This window comes from Alosa pseudoharengus, unplaced genomic scaffold, assembly GCF_046254945.1.
Source record: "Alosa pseudoharengus isolate Yale_2024_CS ecotype anadromous, Long Island Sound unplaced genomic scaffold, YU_APseudo_1.1 YU_APseudo_1.1_scf_14, whole genome shotgun sequence".
Taxonomy (NCBI): Eukaryota; Metazoa; Chordata; class Actinopteri; order Clupeiformes; family Clupeidae; genus Alosa; species Alosa pseudoharengus.
The window spans coordinates 18,022,044-18,036,938 of NW_027468609.1; the positions used below are offsets into that span (position 1 = coordinate 18,022,044).

General features: G+C 42.2%; 1 protein-coding gene across 1 annotated transcript in view; it reads left to right on the forward strand.

Annotated features, from left to right (window-relative positions):
* The first annotated feature begins 7,346 nt into the window (after window positions 1-7,346).
* Window positions 7,347-14,895, forward strand: part of slc4a5b (solute carrier family 4 member 5b) — a 21,493-nt gene continuing 13,944 nt past the window's right edge. Inside the window, exons 1-4 of the mRNA XM_076284020.1 lie at window positions 7,347-7,473; window positions 7,788-7,948; window positions 8,493-8,651; window positions 14,472-14,527. Coding sequence (XP_076140135.1) covers window positions 7,421-7,473; window positions 7,788-7,948; window positions 8,493-8,651; window positions 14,472-14,527 — 429 coding nt within the window. The 5' untranslated portion in view covers window positions 7,347-7,420. The remainder of the gene's footprint in view (window positions 7,474-7,787; window positions 7,949-8,492; window positions 8,652-14,471; window positions 14,528-14,895) is intronic.

Below are 14,895 nucleotides of genomic sequence, written 5' to 3' on the forward strand. Positions count from 1 at the left end.
AAATATTTCACAGGGGGTACATCACTGAAAAAAGTTTGAGAACCACTGGTGTAGAGTATGAGTGGATAAGAGTATTTCTGTGACGAGTATTGGCGTGTAGAGGGTGAGAGTGTATAGAGTATACGTCAGTGTTGCGCGGTCTGCCCGAAATTAAGCGGTCGCCCGCGGATGACCGCGGTCACCCGCGGTTATGAGTCATAAACAAAATATTTTAATGATATTCGGGTCATTTGCGGGCGGGTCAGTTAAAATTAATTAAATATATATTTTCTACAAATAGGCCTACTTAAAATATCACGAGAAAGCTAGCATCAATACAGTAAAGCATCAATACAGTAAAGTCAACAGTAAAGAAGCAAGACGCGAGTTAAAATAATAAAGACACCCCTTCAGGAAAAGCGATATAGGCTATGGTTATGGTCTAGGCCTACTTCTTGCGAAGCCATTTAAAAGTATGACAGCCAAAACGGGCAGCCTGCAGGAATAAATGTTATGGCACAGACTACACAGCCATATCTACCGGTATGTATAGGTTCGCGCATGCATAAAAGTTACCTTAGTTCGTTGTGTTTGTGACAATAAACAGTGGATGTGCTTTAGTAAAGCTTTGTGTTTCATTCAGCATTATAAACCAGTTCTTACGCTAACGTTTTGACCAGCAATGTATCTCTCTTGCCTACCTCGCCTCACCATTTCTGCTTTCGAAAGAAAGATGTATGTCCATGGCCTTCAAATCTTATCCTAGTGTTCTTATCCTTTGTGCGTTGCGTGCGTGCTTGCGCTCTTATTCTCATTCTTTCTCCTGCGCAAACATTATGTCCTGCATGCTTACTGCGTGTAGTTCTACTGCATCAAGTTTCGTAAATAAATTAGTTTGTTTTTACAGAAATGGCCTACTGTCACACTGCATGCAGCTTATAACCAAAAGCACACATTTTGTAAATAAGCGGGTCGGATCGCGGGTCGGGTATAATTTTGTCCTAATTAATATTCGCGGTCCGAGTTGCGGTCGGGTTGATTAAAATATCGGGCGACCGCGGTCCGCTTGTGACCAAACCCGCGCAACACTGGTATACGTGTGTAGAGTATGAGTGTGTAGAGTTTTGGCGTGTAAAGTGTACAATATGGGGATGTTTGAGTATGCGTGGATGGCGATGTGTTTCTGTGAAGCCTCCTCGCCTGACCGTGAGGTGGCACAGGAATGACATTGAGCAAGACCTGATTAATCGCTCCCCGTAAGCCATGCTCCACACACACACACACACACACACACACACACACACACACACACACACATATTCCCCAATGCTTGGCCATTCTCAAGCCCCTAAGAGGCTTATAACCAGAGGAACCCCTAACCCCGGGCCCCAGGCCCCCAGCCCTGGGCTAGAACCCACCGGCAGCCCTGGGCCCTGGAGCCAGGGACGATATGTTAGGACTAAAGCTAAAACACCCAGAGCCAGAGCCTGTCTAGACTCCCAGCGTTCAGTTCGCGTTGCGTCTGCTGCAACAATTAGCTTCCATTATAGTCAATGGAAGTAGCTACACCAGACGTGACAGTGGGGCGTACTTTCGAAAAAATAGACCATTCATCTAAAATGGATATTACACGTCGCGAACGGAACGCTTCAGTTACGCGCCTGGTGTAGCTCATACCTTATCTGTCTCATAAACATATTTGTAATGTATTTAGATCTCCTATCACAGGGTTGCCAACTTTGGGTGTTTGGCTGGAGTGAGATTTTGTGAAGTCATAGTGCGTGTGCGTTAAATTTTTCCCTAAACCTAATTTTAAAAATGTCTGTCTCCTGACTTTTTTGCTATGTACTATGTGTTTTTTTTTTTTTTAAAACCTAATAGAATGGAAAAGTTTCTTCAAAATGTACAATTAAATTATTGATTGCACTTGAAAACAAGACCAGTGTTTTAACCCCGTGGCATGGAAGGATTATGAGCCACTGGGCCCCTGGGCATGCACAGACATGAAAAGGGTCCCCCTGCCCAGCTGAAAAAGGTAGTAGCTCAGTAGAAAAAATTGAAAAATTATGACTTCTGGCAAGTTTTGTGGAAAGAAATGGACAGATTGAGACTTATGAATGTGTGTATGAGTGTACATATGTATCAGGGATGGAAATAGCCTAAAATATTTTTTTCCACCTACCATTGTGGCTGGTGGATTCCAAAGTCTACCAGCCACTAGAGATACAGTATGAACATTTGATGACAAATCATGACCAAAATGATCACGGTTATTGGTATTATTGCAATATGATTAAAATGTGCTGACTTTTTTTCTAAACCTACCATCAATGTTGGACAGAACTCATAATTGGCCTGCCCTTCATGCCCAGTATAACAAATCTAAAGGTCAACAGACTATAGTCATAAAAGTGGTGTGGCTCCTTTAAGACCCAATCCACTGGTGTGAGTTCTGGAGCCATCCAACTTTATCTAACTCTATACTATCCTACATCATCTGATTTTAATATTATGTCTAGGCTATATTTAACATTTAACATTTATTTTCTATTTGGCCTGTTATGAAATTATGCATTGACCAATATAAGCACACTTTTTTAAGACACTTAAATACATGCATGCTTAGCATTTTGTGAAAACAAATCATTATGGCTACATCGACTCTTAGCCATGAGCTGTATATCCTCTGATTTTAATATTTACACATATGTAGGTATTTAAGCACAGCTCAGTTTTAAGACACTTAAAGCCCAAAATTGGAGACCATATAGAAATGTGCTACCATTTCAAAACCGGATTACTCTGGAACGGCTTATTGTACAGGGGATTGCATTACACCTTTGTGTTCGGTAAGGTCTGCTGTTTATTCTGGTTTACGGTTTGTCATGTGTGGAACGAAAAGTTTGTGAAATATTCCTCCTATATGAATTGAAATGAGCGCAGAGCTATAGTAGCCGCCCTAATATGATTATTTCTTGAAAGTTAATTTTCTCGCGAACCGTTTATCGCAGCAAATAGCCGCTATACCTTATAAAAGATGAGAAAAAGTTATTTCATGTGATGTCTGTGAGGCTACTTCGCGAGTAGTTCCTAGAGAAGAATGGGCGGCCACACTTTATGTCGGTCTGCCTCATGTCTAAATAGCAGCGTGTTCCGTGAAGGTGTCGCGGACCGGATTAAACAGTCAGCGAATCAACAATCAGAGAAAACTGCGCTGAGAACGTTGTAGGCTGATATTAGAACTACCTGCTGTTGGTCTAGACATATGTATGCCTTAAACTCGTATCCTGTCATTTAGAAACAATGATGTGGTCTAGTCTAGTCATCAACAAAAAATGAACGGATTGCAAAAAAAAAGAATGGATTTGGCGTGACATTTCTTGAGTGTGCGTGAGAGCGTGAGATTGGTGCTGAAAGCGTGAGTGTCACGCCAGATGCGTGAGAGTTGGCAACCCTGCCTATCATAGCCCCACTTACAACAAGTCTTGCTGATGCTAGCACTTACTGTACCAGCCGTCTTGAACTGACACTCAACTGTTTAAAGACAGCACTCACTGATGCACTTATGCTTATGCTTTCATGGATATAATGCTCTACCGTTTATAGGCCTAAATTGTCCTAAAATTGTTGAGAAAATTGCTTTAAAACTTAACTGTTACCATGTTGTTAGTCGCTTTGGTTAAAAATGCGTCAGCCAAATGTAATGTAATGTAAACTCCTTTAATGGAGAAGTGGTACTACAGTGACTGGCATTTGGGATGATAAGTATGCACATCGGCGAAGTAAGAGTAAGTTGGTAAAGCGATGTTAGTCAAAGAACACACTGCAGCTGTGACTTCAATAAAAACAAAAACAAAACAAAAACACTTCTTCTGTTTTGACCAGAGGTGTAGAGAGCTGTGAGAGACACTTGCTTTATGAACGGACTTGGTCATTTGATATTTACATTTAGTCATTTGGCGGATGCATTTGTCCAAAGCGACTTTTAATTTTTAAACTACAGGGCTACAGCTACAGATAGTTAGAATAACGTTTGACTACAGTGCAGAGGAGAATATAGCTAGGAGTTTTCACTGTCAATACTTGTGCTAGAGGATAAGAGTGCCTACATATTAAGGACTAATAGAAGTATGGTCTTGGTCTACTCCAGAACCAGCTGTTGTAAAGGAGGTCTAGTGGCATCTCGGAGCAAAAGGACTTACTCAGAGGAGGACGGGGAGGAGGAGGAGAGAGAAGAGGGATTGGAGTGGTGCTTGTGGACCCTCCCAAGTGTGAGCTACTTTACTCTGTCATGGATTTTTTTTTTCTTTCTTTTTTTTTTACATCAAGCCCCAGAGGAATTAGGCCGATAGCTCTCGAGGAGGCCAGCTCAGTTTGAAAGTAGCCAGCAAGCAGGGCTGAAGGCGGTCAGTCTGAACGAACCCACAACCAGCACAGGATAGGAGGGCCTGGCACAACGAGGAATGGTGGGGGACGGAAAGCTAAACCTTTCATGGATATAAGACGGACTAACAGCAACAAGACCACAAGTTTGCTGACGGGGGACTGACTTGTTGAACAAGAATTGTGGAAAAGGGTCAAAGAGAGAAGACTGTGGTCCGTGGACTGCTGTGAGGTTACTGGTGTGTGTGTGTGTGTTCTGCTCTAGTGTGTGTGTGTGTGTGTGTGTGTGTGTGTGTGTGTGTGTGTGTTGTGAGTGTGTGAGACATGAAGCAGGATCAGGGAAGTGAGGGGAGGCTTCCTGGAACTCCCATGAGCCTCCAGGACTCTCTGCTGTCGCTTTCGTCCAGCCTCGCCTCTCGATGTACGCTGCCCGCCAGTCAACGAGGTAACGCCACGCTAATGTCATGGTAACGCCACGCTAATGTCATGGTAACGCCACGCTAATGTCATGGTATTGTCCTGGAAATACTCTGGTAGCAAAGGGACAATTCTGGGCATCAGTGACAGGTCCAGATCAGAGTTGGATCCATCTCAGAAATTGAATCCTCTGTTTCCATGGCACCTTCTCCTCCTCCTCTTCCTCCTCTCATCTCCTAGAAACTGTCATTAGGTTGAGAAATGGGGAGGGTATTTCTAGAGCAGTCTGTGGTTAATGTTCATGTATGTGTGAGGCTACTTTCATCTAGTTAAGAGTTATATTCTTATCTGGTTGTGAGAGGTTCCTCTGTGGTCCGCCTTGAATACCATTCAAAACAAAGGCATACAAATGTTCATGATAATACACATGATTGGACTTTTTGAAAGGTACATGTTTGGACATTTTGGAGTCTGTTTTGCATAAGACTACTGGAGTGATCTTTCAGTCTGTACTGCTCACACTTTGACTTAGCAACTGTATTTCAGAATGATGCTTAAATGGCACATATGGTATAGTTTGTGACTGTAAAACAATGTGTTGTTTTCAATATGGCATATCCAAAGGGTATAGTAGCCATGGATTATTTGTTTATTGAGCATATGTCGATTTCTCAGTAGTTTTGTAGGAACTGTATCCACAGTTGCAAATGAATCAATGGAGTTGATGAAGAGGTGTGACCCACGGGCTGAAAAGTCTAAAACATAATAACATACACGGCATACCAGAGCCCCACATGGGTGTCTCTGCTTTGGGATCAGTGCGGATTACACGGCGCCCCGCAATCAGAGAGGGAAAAAAATAACACCCACGTGCGTTTAATCTGCCCAAGGTCCGCAAGCCAAGATGGGACGGGCCAGAACACGACTTCTCATGCTGCACGGAACTCAGCAGTCAAACATACCGCAAGATATTCAAACGCCTGAGGCACCAGAGGCTACAGTGGCACTTAGAATGTTTCGATTCACTTTGCATAGTTTGTATGTTAATGCAAAACTATGAAAAAATTTGGCACTTTTGCTTATGCTTTTATAAGTAGTTACATTTGGTATCAGCTTCAAATGACTTTGCAGAGAACCTCATGGGGGAATTCATAGTCTTCAAACAACAAAAAAAAAACCTCCTCTGTCAGTAAACTTTACCGGGTTGGTAACGTGTCACACTGAGTGTATACTGTATGTGTTGTGAATTCACAACACGGTTACACAGCTTCTCATTAATCCATTTGGCATGCTATGGAGCAACACTAGCCCTGATGCATAGACATGTTTGTTCATGCATCGTAGCACAGAGTTAACCTCAGCAGCTAATGTGGAGTATTCAGATTTAGATTCAGTTCTTGGAAAAACTGACTAGGCTAAGTTCCTTTGTGTGTGTGCGTGTGTTATGTGCGAGCTTACCACGTGAACAGGTAACATGTCTGAGCTCAGCTTAAACATGTGTGAGCTTACCATGGAAACAGGGAAGCATCTACATGTCTTTTCTCCATCATAAATGGTACTGTGTGCATCATCCTCTTATGTGTGCATATTATATACTAAACTTAATGATTAAACAAGTAAAAGAAAGAATACATGTTTGCAATCCCACACTATAAATACTATGAGCTGTACTTAAGAGTGCGGATATTTGCATCTTTTGTCCGGCACCTGGCCTCAAAACAGGTTGAATGTGCTGACCTAAACTACTCTGCTGAACTAAACTTATGATATAATGACAATGAAGTTCGAAATACTTTTGCGACAACTTTGTCACAACCTGTACTAACATAGAAACTAAACTGTACTTATCAATTATGAAGTATTTTGTGCAAAACATAACTCTGTTACTGAAATAATAACCAGCATCTAAAGACACCGTAAGTACATTGTATATTGTGTATGAAAGGTGAGTGAGTTGTGACAGGTCAGACCATACGAGCACAGTGTGTTCACCATTGACTGTATAAGTGTTTATGAGCAGACTGCCCAGTGACCTAGCCCTGCCATGAAGTCCACAGTGCCCGTATGGGGGAGAGCCTGAAGCTTCCATGAATTGTCTCCACATGTGGTCTTATATGACCCCTCGAAAACCGTGTGAATGCCTATGCCCGAGGGGGGTCATCATTGCCCTCTGTGCTTAGACAGTTGTAATGGGTTTTGAGCCGTCATATTTTTATTAAGGGCGGGGGGGGGGGGGCATTGCTCTGACATTTCCAGACATTATTGAATATCTGGTGTGTGCCAGTAGGCACTGGTAATGCAAGATTACATAACGTCAGGCTACTAAAACAGGACAGATTGTTATCAGCATGATGGTCCATTAAAATGCAAGCTGGGAAACTGTGAGAAAAAAGTGGAACTTATATTCAACAAACACTGAGCTAATATTTAAGCAAACCTTACTCTTTTTACTAGATTCTTACGAATAAAAAAACGTAATTTGGCTGTCTCTGTACCTGCGGATAAATTGTAGTTGTGTGTACACTTTTACAGTTTTTGTCGGTAAACACCTCCATCCCCCTCTCCAGTTTCCCCGGCCGCCGAGCGCCTGCGTTGTCTCCTGGGGGAGGATGATGAGCCGACCCCCACCATCTTCACAGAGATGGACACACTGCAGCACGAGGGGGGAGAGATGGAGTGGAAGGAGTCTGCCAGGTAACGTGTGTGTACACACACACATACAAACATACACACACACACATGCACAAACAAAATGCAACACAATCATCCACTACACCACACATATAGTGTATCGCTTCATAATGCTGTATGTATGTGTGTGTGTGTGTGTGTGTGTGTGTGTGTGTGTGTGTGTGTGTGTGCATGCTTATCTGTGTATGAGTTTGTGTGTGTGTGCACGTGCCTGTGTGTGTTTGTGTACCTGTGTGTGTGTGCGTGTGTACCTATGTGTGTGTGTGTGTGTGTGTGTGCGTGTGTGTGTGCGTGTGTACCTGTGTGTGTCCCACCAGGTGGGTGAAGTTTGAGGAGAAGGTGGAGAAGGGTGGTGAGAGGTGGAGCAAGCCCCACGTGTCCACTCTGACTCTGCACAGCTTGTTCGAGCTGCGCACCTGCCTACAGACTGGCAGCATTCTGCTTGACCTGGAGGGATACTCCTTGCCCCAGATCATCGGTCAGTCCAGCGCACAATAACATAATACATTTTTTAGATTTAACATAATATTCATACATATATTGTATTGTTATCTTTATATGCTAAACACAGGCCTATAGATGAAAAAAAACATTTTATTTATTTTTATTAGTTATAAATATAGCGTAACTGTAAATGAAACTCCAGATGTCTGCTTTAAGGTAAAGAGCCTCCAAAGAAACCTCAAGATTTCACCATAGGAGATTTGCTACTCTTCCAATCCATAATCCAAAAGCATGTTGCATAATCTGTGGGGAAATATGTGGGTGTTGGCGTGCTTGTAGAAGCGTATGGATGTTGGTGTGCGTGTGTAGAAACAGATGTGTGTGTGTGTGTGTGTGTGTGTGTGTGTGTGTGTGTGTGTGTGTGTGTGTGTGAAATGTGTGGATGTTAGTGTGTAGTGTGTGTGTGTGTGTGTGTGTGTAGAAACAGGTGGATGTATAATTACATGTAGAAACCTGCATGTCTGCTGACCTGAGCTTGACCTTTGACTCTCGACCCTGTGACCTCTGTGTTGACTCAGACGACATAGTGGAGCGTCAGGTCCAGGACGGGCTGATCGGTGAGGAGCTGAGGGAACAGATCAGCTTTGTGCTGCTGAGGAAACATCGGCACCAGACCAAAAAGCCCATTCACCGCTCACTGGCCGACATCAGCAAGACCTCCAGCCCCACTCCAGCCAGTAAGTTACACACACACACACACACACACACACACACACACACACACACACACACACACATACACATACACTATTCTTGGGAGTATACTAATAAAGTATTATATATATATATATATATATATATTTCTGTAGACTAATTTAAAGCTGTTTCAGAGATCCTTCAAGGAGAAATCCGGCGAGCAGGCAGCTACCGAGGGAGCTCACGGATATGCCCCCAAAGTGTAGTGCTGTAGCTGCCTGGCTACGTCAGTTACCAATTGTTAGTTACCGATTGTTTTTTTGTTTTTTTTCGTACCAACCGCACTCTGAGACCTCGAGAAACGGAGATCTATGGCAAGCCGATTGAGCATTTATTCTGATATCTTGATATCAGGCATAATTGTCATGTACATGTAAGCCATTTTTGTCAACTAGTTAACTAGTGAGCCATGTTTCTGTGAACTAGTTAACTAGTGAGGGCCAAAATATGCACACTAGATTCACTAGTGGGAGCCAAAAGGCTCACTAGTTAACTAGTGAACACATTTTAGCTTCACTAGTTAACTAGTGAGAGCCAGAAATGTCTACTAGTTAACTAGTAAAGGCCAAAATGCATACCAGTCAGCTAGTTGAAGGCTTTTGGGTCTCACTAGTTAACTAGTGACAGCCAAAAATGTGCACATGTTTACTAGTGAAGGCAAAACACCTCACTAGTTAACTAGTTGCAGTAGGTCAATGTCACTAGTAAACTAGTGAACCATGAATGGCTTACTAGCTAGCTAGGTGATGGCAGTAGGCTCACTAGTTAACTAGTTGATGTATAATTTGTCCAAACTAGTTAACTAGTGAGGTCATAAATGTATACTAGTAAACTAGTTCAAGACAAAATTCACACTAGTCAACTAGTGGCGCAGAATTCAAATTAGGAGGCGGAGAATTCTGGAAATTGAGGCTTTCTATTGGCTCCCTATGTCCAAATAGAACATGACAACCAATCACAGCGTAGAATTTCACAAAATCCCACCCACAACATTTGCATGTGGCACACAAGTTAACATGCTGGCCAAAGGTACTCTAGCTAGTAAACTAGTGGCTTCAGTGTGACACTTACATGTAAACTAGTGAAGGCAGAACTGCTCACTAGTTAACTAGTAAAGACACAAATGCCCACTAGTTAACTAGTGAGGTCTAAAAAGTGTCACTAGTTTACTAGTGTGCACCAAAACACCCACTAGTGAACTAGTGATGGCAATTTCCATTCGACTAGTTAACTAGTGAGGTGCAAAAAGTGTCACTAGTTTACTAGTGTGCCCCAAAATGCCCACTAGTTAACTAGTGAAGGCCATTTCAGCCCCACTAGTTAACTAGTGAGATGCCAAAATGGTCACTTGTTAACATGTAAAGGCCAAAATACCGACTAGTTTACTAGTGAGGGTGTTGTGGGCCTTACTAGTTAACTAGTGGCATGCATATTTTGTTCACTAGTTAACTAGTTACACCTAAAAACACAAACAAGCTGACCGTTTTTGTCCACTAGATAACTAGTGGAACAATTGAAGTCTCACTAGTTTGCATGTGTGGCAGTGAAGCAGCTCACTAGTTAACTAGTGCGCACAAGACACACACTAGTGGCTGTTTTTGGAGCTATCTAGTTCACCAGTAATGCAAAAGGTACTCTTACTAGTTAACTAGTGACACATTGGCCTTCACTAGTTAACTAGTTGACATGTTTGGCCTTACTAGTTTACTAGTAATGGAACAGGACATGCTTACTAGTTAACTAGTGAGCATATCTGCATTATTAATGCCTTTCACTAGCTTATAGAGGGCATTTTGAGCCTTACATGTTAGCTAGTGAGGACAAAACACTGTCTATAATGAACTAGCAGGAGAAAAATGCCCCTCACACTAGTAAACTAGTGGAATTTTAATAAATACACAAACGGCTGGCATTTTGTGCAACTAGTAAACTAGTGGGACATAACATTGGCCACTAGTTAACTAGTGCGCAATGTTGCACTTGCATGCAAATGAAGAAGGCGGAGCAAGGATTTTGATTAGTCCATTTAGGACTCAGAAACCTAGAAAACATGGCTGACTTCGTCCAGGCTGTTCTAAGAGTAAACTTTTATAAACTAAGATCGTTTGAGCATAAAAATATGTTTTGATAACATGTCTAGTGACAAAGTTGTGGTGTATTGCTGTAATCTTCGTTCAGTTAATGTCTACAATCTTTAGTTTTTCAGTTATTAGTCTGAAAATCGCGATAAAACCGGAGGCATTTGTATATGGTTGCCTAGCAACAAAACGTTTCAGTAACATGAACATTGATGATAGCTTTGCTGATGTGGCAAGACTAGCTCAAGTGGTTAAGCAGCTGGACATCATTTGGGAGACCAGGGTTCAATTCCTTAGAAGTGCATGAAGTTTTTTTCTTGAGCTTTTAATTACTTTTGAAACCATGTGCAGTTAATGTGTACAATCTTTTGTTTTTCAGTTATTAATCAGAAAAGCGAGACTGAATGGATACATTTATCTCTGTGGTTGCCTAGCAACAATAAACAAAGAATAATATTAAAATCGATCCCTTGAATCTTTGGTGTGGATCACTTGTTAAAGCATGGGGTTTCCCTGTTATTATTAAAAACCATTTTGACAGAATATGAGATACTGCATACTGCAGACTCTGCTTTACTATCTACTGTATACTGAAGTACCGTTGCAGAGCAGTGTGTCACTTTAGCCACTAGGGGCACCCATCAGGACCTGATCGTGAGGCTATGAACAGTAAATTTACATTTAGACTGGGTGGGATTCTTACATAATACCCAATAGGAGTCTTCTACCCACCCTCTCATTAGAATTTGCATAATAGCCGTTTCAGGCACTAGTTAACTAGTGAGCTGCTTCACTGCCACACATGCAAACTAGTGAGACTTCAATTGTTCCACTAGTTAACTAGTGGACAAAAACGGTCAGCTTGTTTCTCTTTTTAGGTGTAACTAGTTAACTAGTGAACAAAATATACATGCCACTAGTTAACTAGTAAGGCCCAAAACACCCTCACTAGTAAACTAGTCGGTATTTTGGCCTTTACATGTTAACAAGTGACCATTTTGGCATCTCACTAGTTAACTAGTGAGGCTGAAATGGCCTTCACTAGTTAACTAGTGGGCATTTTGGGGCACACTAGTAAACTAGTGACACTTTTTGCACCTCACTAGTTAACTAGTCGAATGGAAATTGCCATCACTAGTTCACTAGTGGGTGTTTTGGTGCACACTAGTAAACTAGTGACACTTTTTAGACCTCACTAGTTAACTAGTGGGCATTTGTGTCTTCACTAGTTAACTAGTCAGCAGTTCTGCCTTCACTAGTTTACATGTAAGTGTCACATTGAAGCCACTAGTTTACTAGTTAAAGTTCCTTTGGCCAGCATGTTAACTTGTGTGCCACATGCAAATGTTGTGGGTGGGATTTTGTGAAATTCTGCGCTGTGATTGGTTGTCATGTTCTATTTGGACATAGGGAGCCAATAGAAAGCCTCAATTTCCAGAGTTCTCCGCCTCCTAATTTTAATTCTGCGCCACTAGCTGACTAGTGTGAATTTAGGCTTCAACTAGTTTACTAGTATACATTTATGACCTTACTAGTTAACTAGTTTGGACAAAGGATGCATCAACTAGTTAACTAGTGAGCTTGCTGCCATCACCTAGCTAGCTAGTAAGCCATTTATGGTTCACTAGTTAACTAGTGACATTGACCTACTCCAACTAGTTAACTAGTGAGAAGTTTTGCCTTCACTAGTAAACATGTGCACATTTTTGGCTGTCACTAGTTAACTAGTGAGACCCAAAAGCCTTCAACTAGCTGACTGGTATGCATTTTGGGCTTTACTAGTTAACTAGTGGACATTTCTGGCTCTCACTAGTTAACTAGTGAAGCTAATATGTGTTCACTAGTTAACTAGTGGGCATTTATGCTGTCACTAGTTAACTAGTGTGCACAAACATGGCTCACTAGTTAACTAGTTGACAAAAATGGCTTGCATGTTGGCCTGATATCAAGATATCAGAATAAATGCCCAAGCGGCTGGCCAAATTACATAGAAGTTAACAAGTGGGAATTTGACATTCAGTAGTCAGCTAGTAAACATTTTTGTACCTTACTAGTTGACTAGTAAAATATAGAAGTCTTTAAACTAGTTAACTAGTGCACATTTCAGTGTCCACTAGTTAACTAGTGAACATGCTGAGCATTACTAGTTAACTAGTAAGATATGAAACATATGAACTAGTTAACTAGAGAGAATTTGGGCCTTACTAGTTAACTAGTGAGCATTTTGGCTGTCACTAGTTAACTAGTTCACACAGAAATGGCTCACTAGTTAACTAGTGGACAGAAATGGCTTGCATGTACGTGACAATTATGCCTGATATCAAGATATCTGAATAAATGCTCAATCGGCTTGCCATAGAGATCTATTTGAAAACTCGTCGGATTTCTCCTCTAACCATCAGTCTACACTGCACATTCTTTAACACTCTCTTCAAATCACTTCCTAATGAACTTCTCTCACTCTTACTCTTCTGCCTTTGTAATCACTTGTAATCTTTCTATCTCCCCCTTTTCCCGGTTGGGTCCTCTTTCTCTCTCTCTCTCTACTTGTCTCTTTCTGTCCTTTTATCTGCCTCTGTCATTTCCTCTCTCTCTCTCTCTCTCTCTCTCTCTCTCTCCGTATCTCTGTTCCCCCTCTCTTCCGATGGTAAATCAGGACGTAGTCCTAGTACGGCATCAGGTCTCCATCGCTCCACTGAGGACCTGCATGGCCGGAACAGTGGCAGCCTCGGACGGCTGCGTAAGTCTCCATCTCCTCCTCTCTTTCTGTGTTTCTGTTCATCTCCTTCTCTGTGCTGTTTATCTCTCCTCTCCTCCTCTCTCTGTGCTTCTGTTCATCTCTCCTTATTCTATCCATCCACCTGTCTGTCTCTCTTCCTACCGCCCAATTTCCCCCAGTGATCAAACAGCCTCACTGTCTCCCTGCTTGTCCGTCCTTATTGTGGTCAATTTCTCTGTCTGTGTCTCACCAGTTTTGCAGCCTGTCTCACCAGTAACTTCTGTCTGCCTGCATGTTTCCTTCCTATCTGTTTTTTTTTTTAAGTTTTTGCATCAGTCTGTAACTGCAAAACGCAGTTCTAAGTTGCCCAGTTTATTCAGTGAATCTACTGGGTCCAGCATGTCATCTGATCCATCTGTCTGTCTGTTTGTTGTTTGTCCTCCTCACATGGTCTATCTGTAGGTCTGACTAATTCTGCTGTTGTTTTGCACTCTTGTGTTCTGCCCCGTGTGTCTAATGGTTTGTCTTGGCTTATCTGATGAGTTCTCCCCTCACTGCCCTTCTTCTGAGTCGTGGGTAGGCCCACTGTACACTGTTTACCCCGAGACTTGAGTTTGTTTGAGTCTCAGGTCACCCTCGTGCCTTGTGCTTTTGATCTGCTCACAATCCCCCTTGAACATAAAAGCTTAGAAACGTTGGGATTGAATTTGTTCTGTTTTTACCCCCTGACACAATTTGGTTCCAAATCAGCTTTGAAGGAAATGAGTGAATTAATGAGCCAGTGAAACAATCAGAGATTGCAAATGCAGCTTACTGTGCTAAAAGGTGCATGAGTTTATAGCAGATAATAAATGGTAAAAGATTGCATTGTCGCTCTGTGTGTGTGTGTGTGTGTGTGTGTGTGTGTGTGTGTGTGTGTGTGTGTGTGTGTGTGTGTGTGTGTGTGTGTGTGTGTGTTACTTTAGCCAGAGGAAACTATTGATCTTTTCCCCGTCCGATTTCAGATCACGCTCAGAGTCGCAGTATGAACGACATCTCTGAAACGCCCAGTACAGACCAGGTGAGCCACACACACACACACACACACACACACACACACACACACACACACACACACACACACACACATGCCTAGTACAGGCCAGGTGAGACACACACACACACACACACAGAGATTACATGCATCCAGCAATGCCTTTAAGTACACCAGGAGTGATGTACACACAATGGCTATGACAACTCTACATTGAGTGCGTTCAATGTGGCCAGGAACAGACAAAATGAGTGCTGATTATAGATAGAATTGATCATATAATATAAGACGTACACAGGAATTGTGCTACAGGGTATTTTCCACAGTGGCCAACAACCAAGCCTATTTCCCATTACACAGGATGACGCAAGATGCAATTTTGGCAGTCGTAAGCA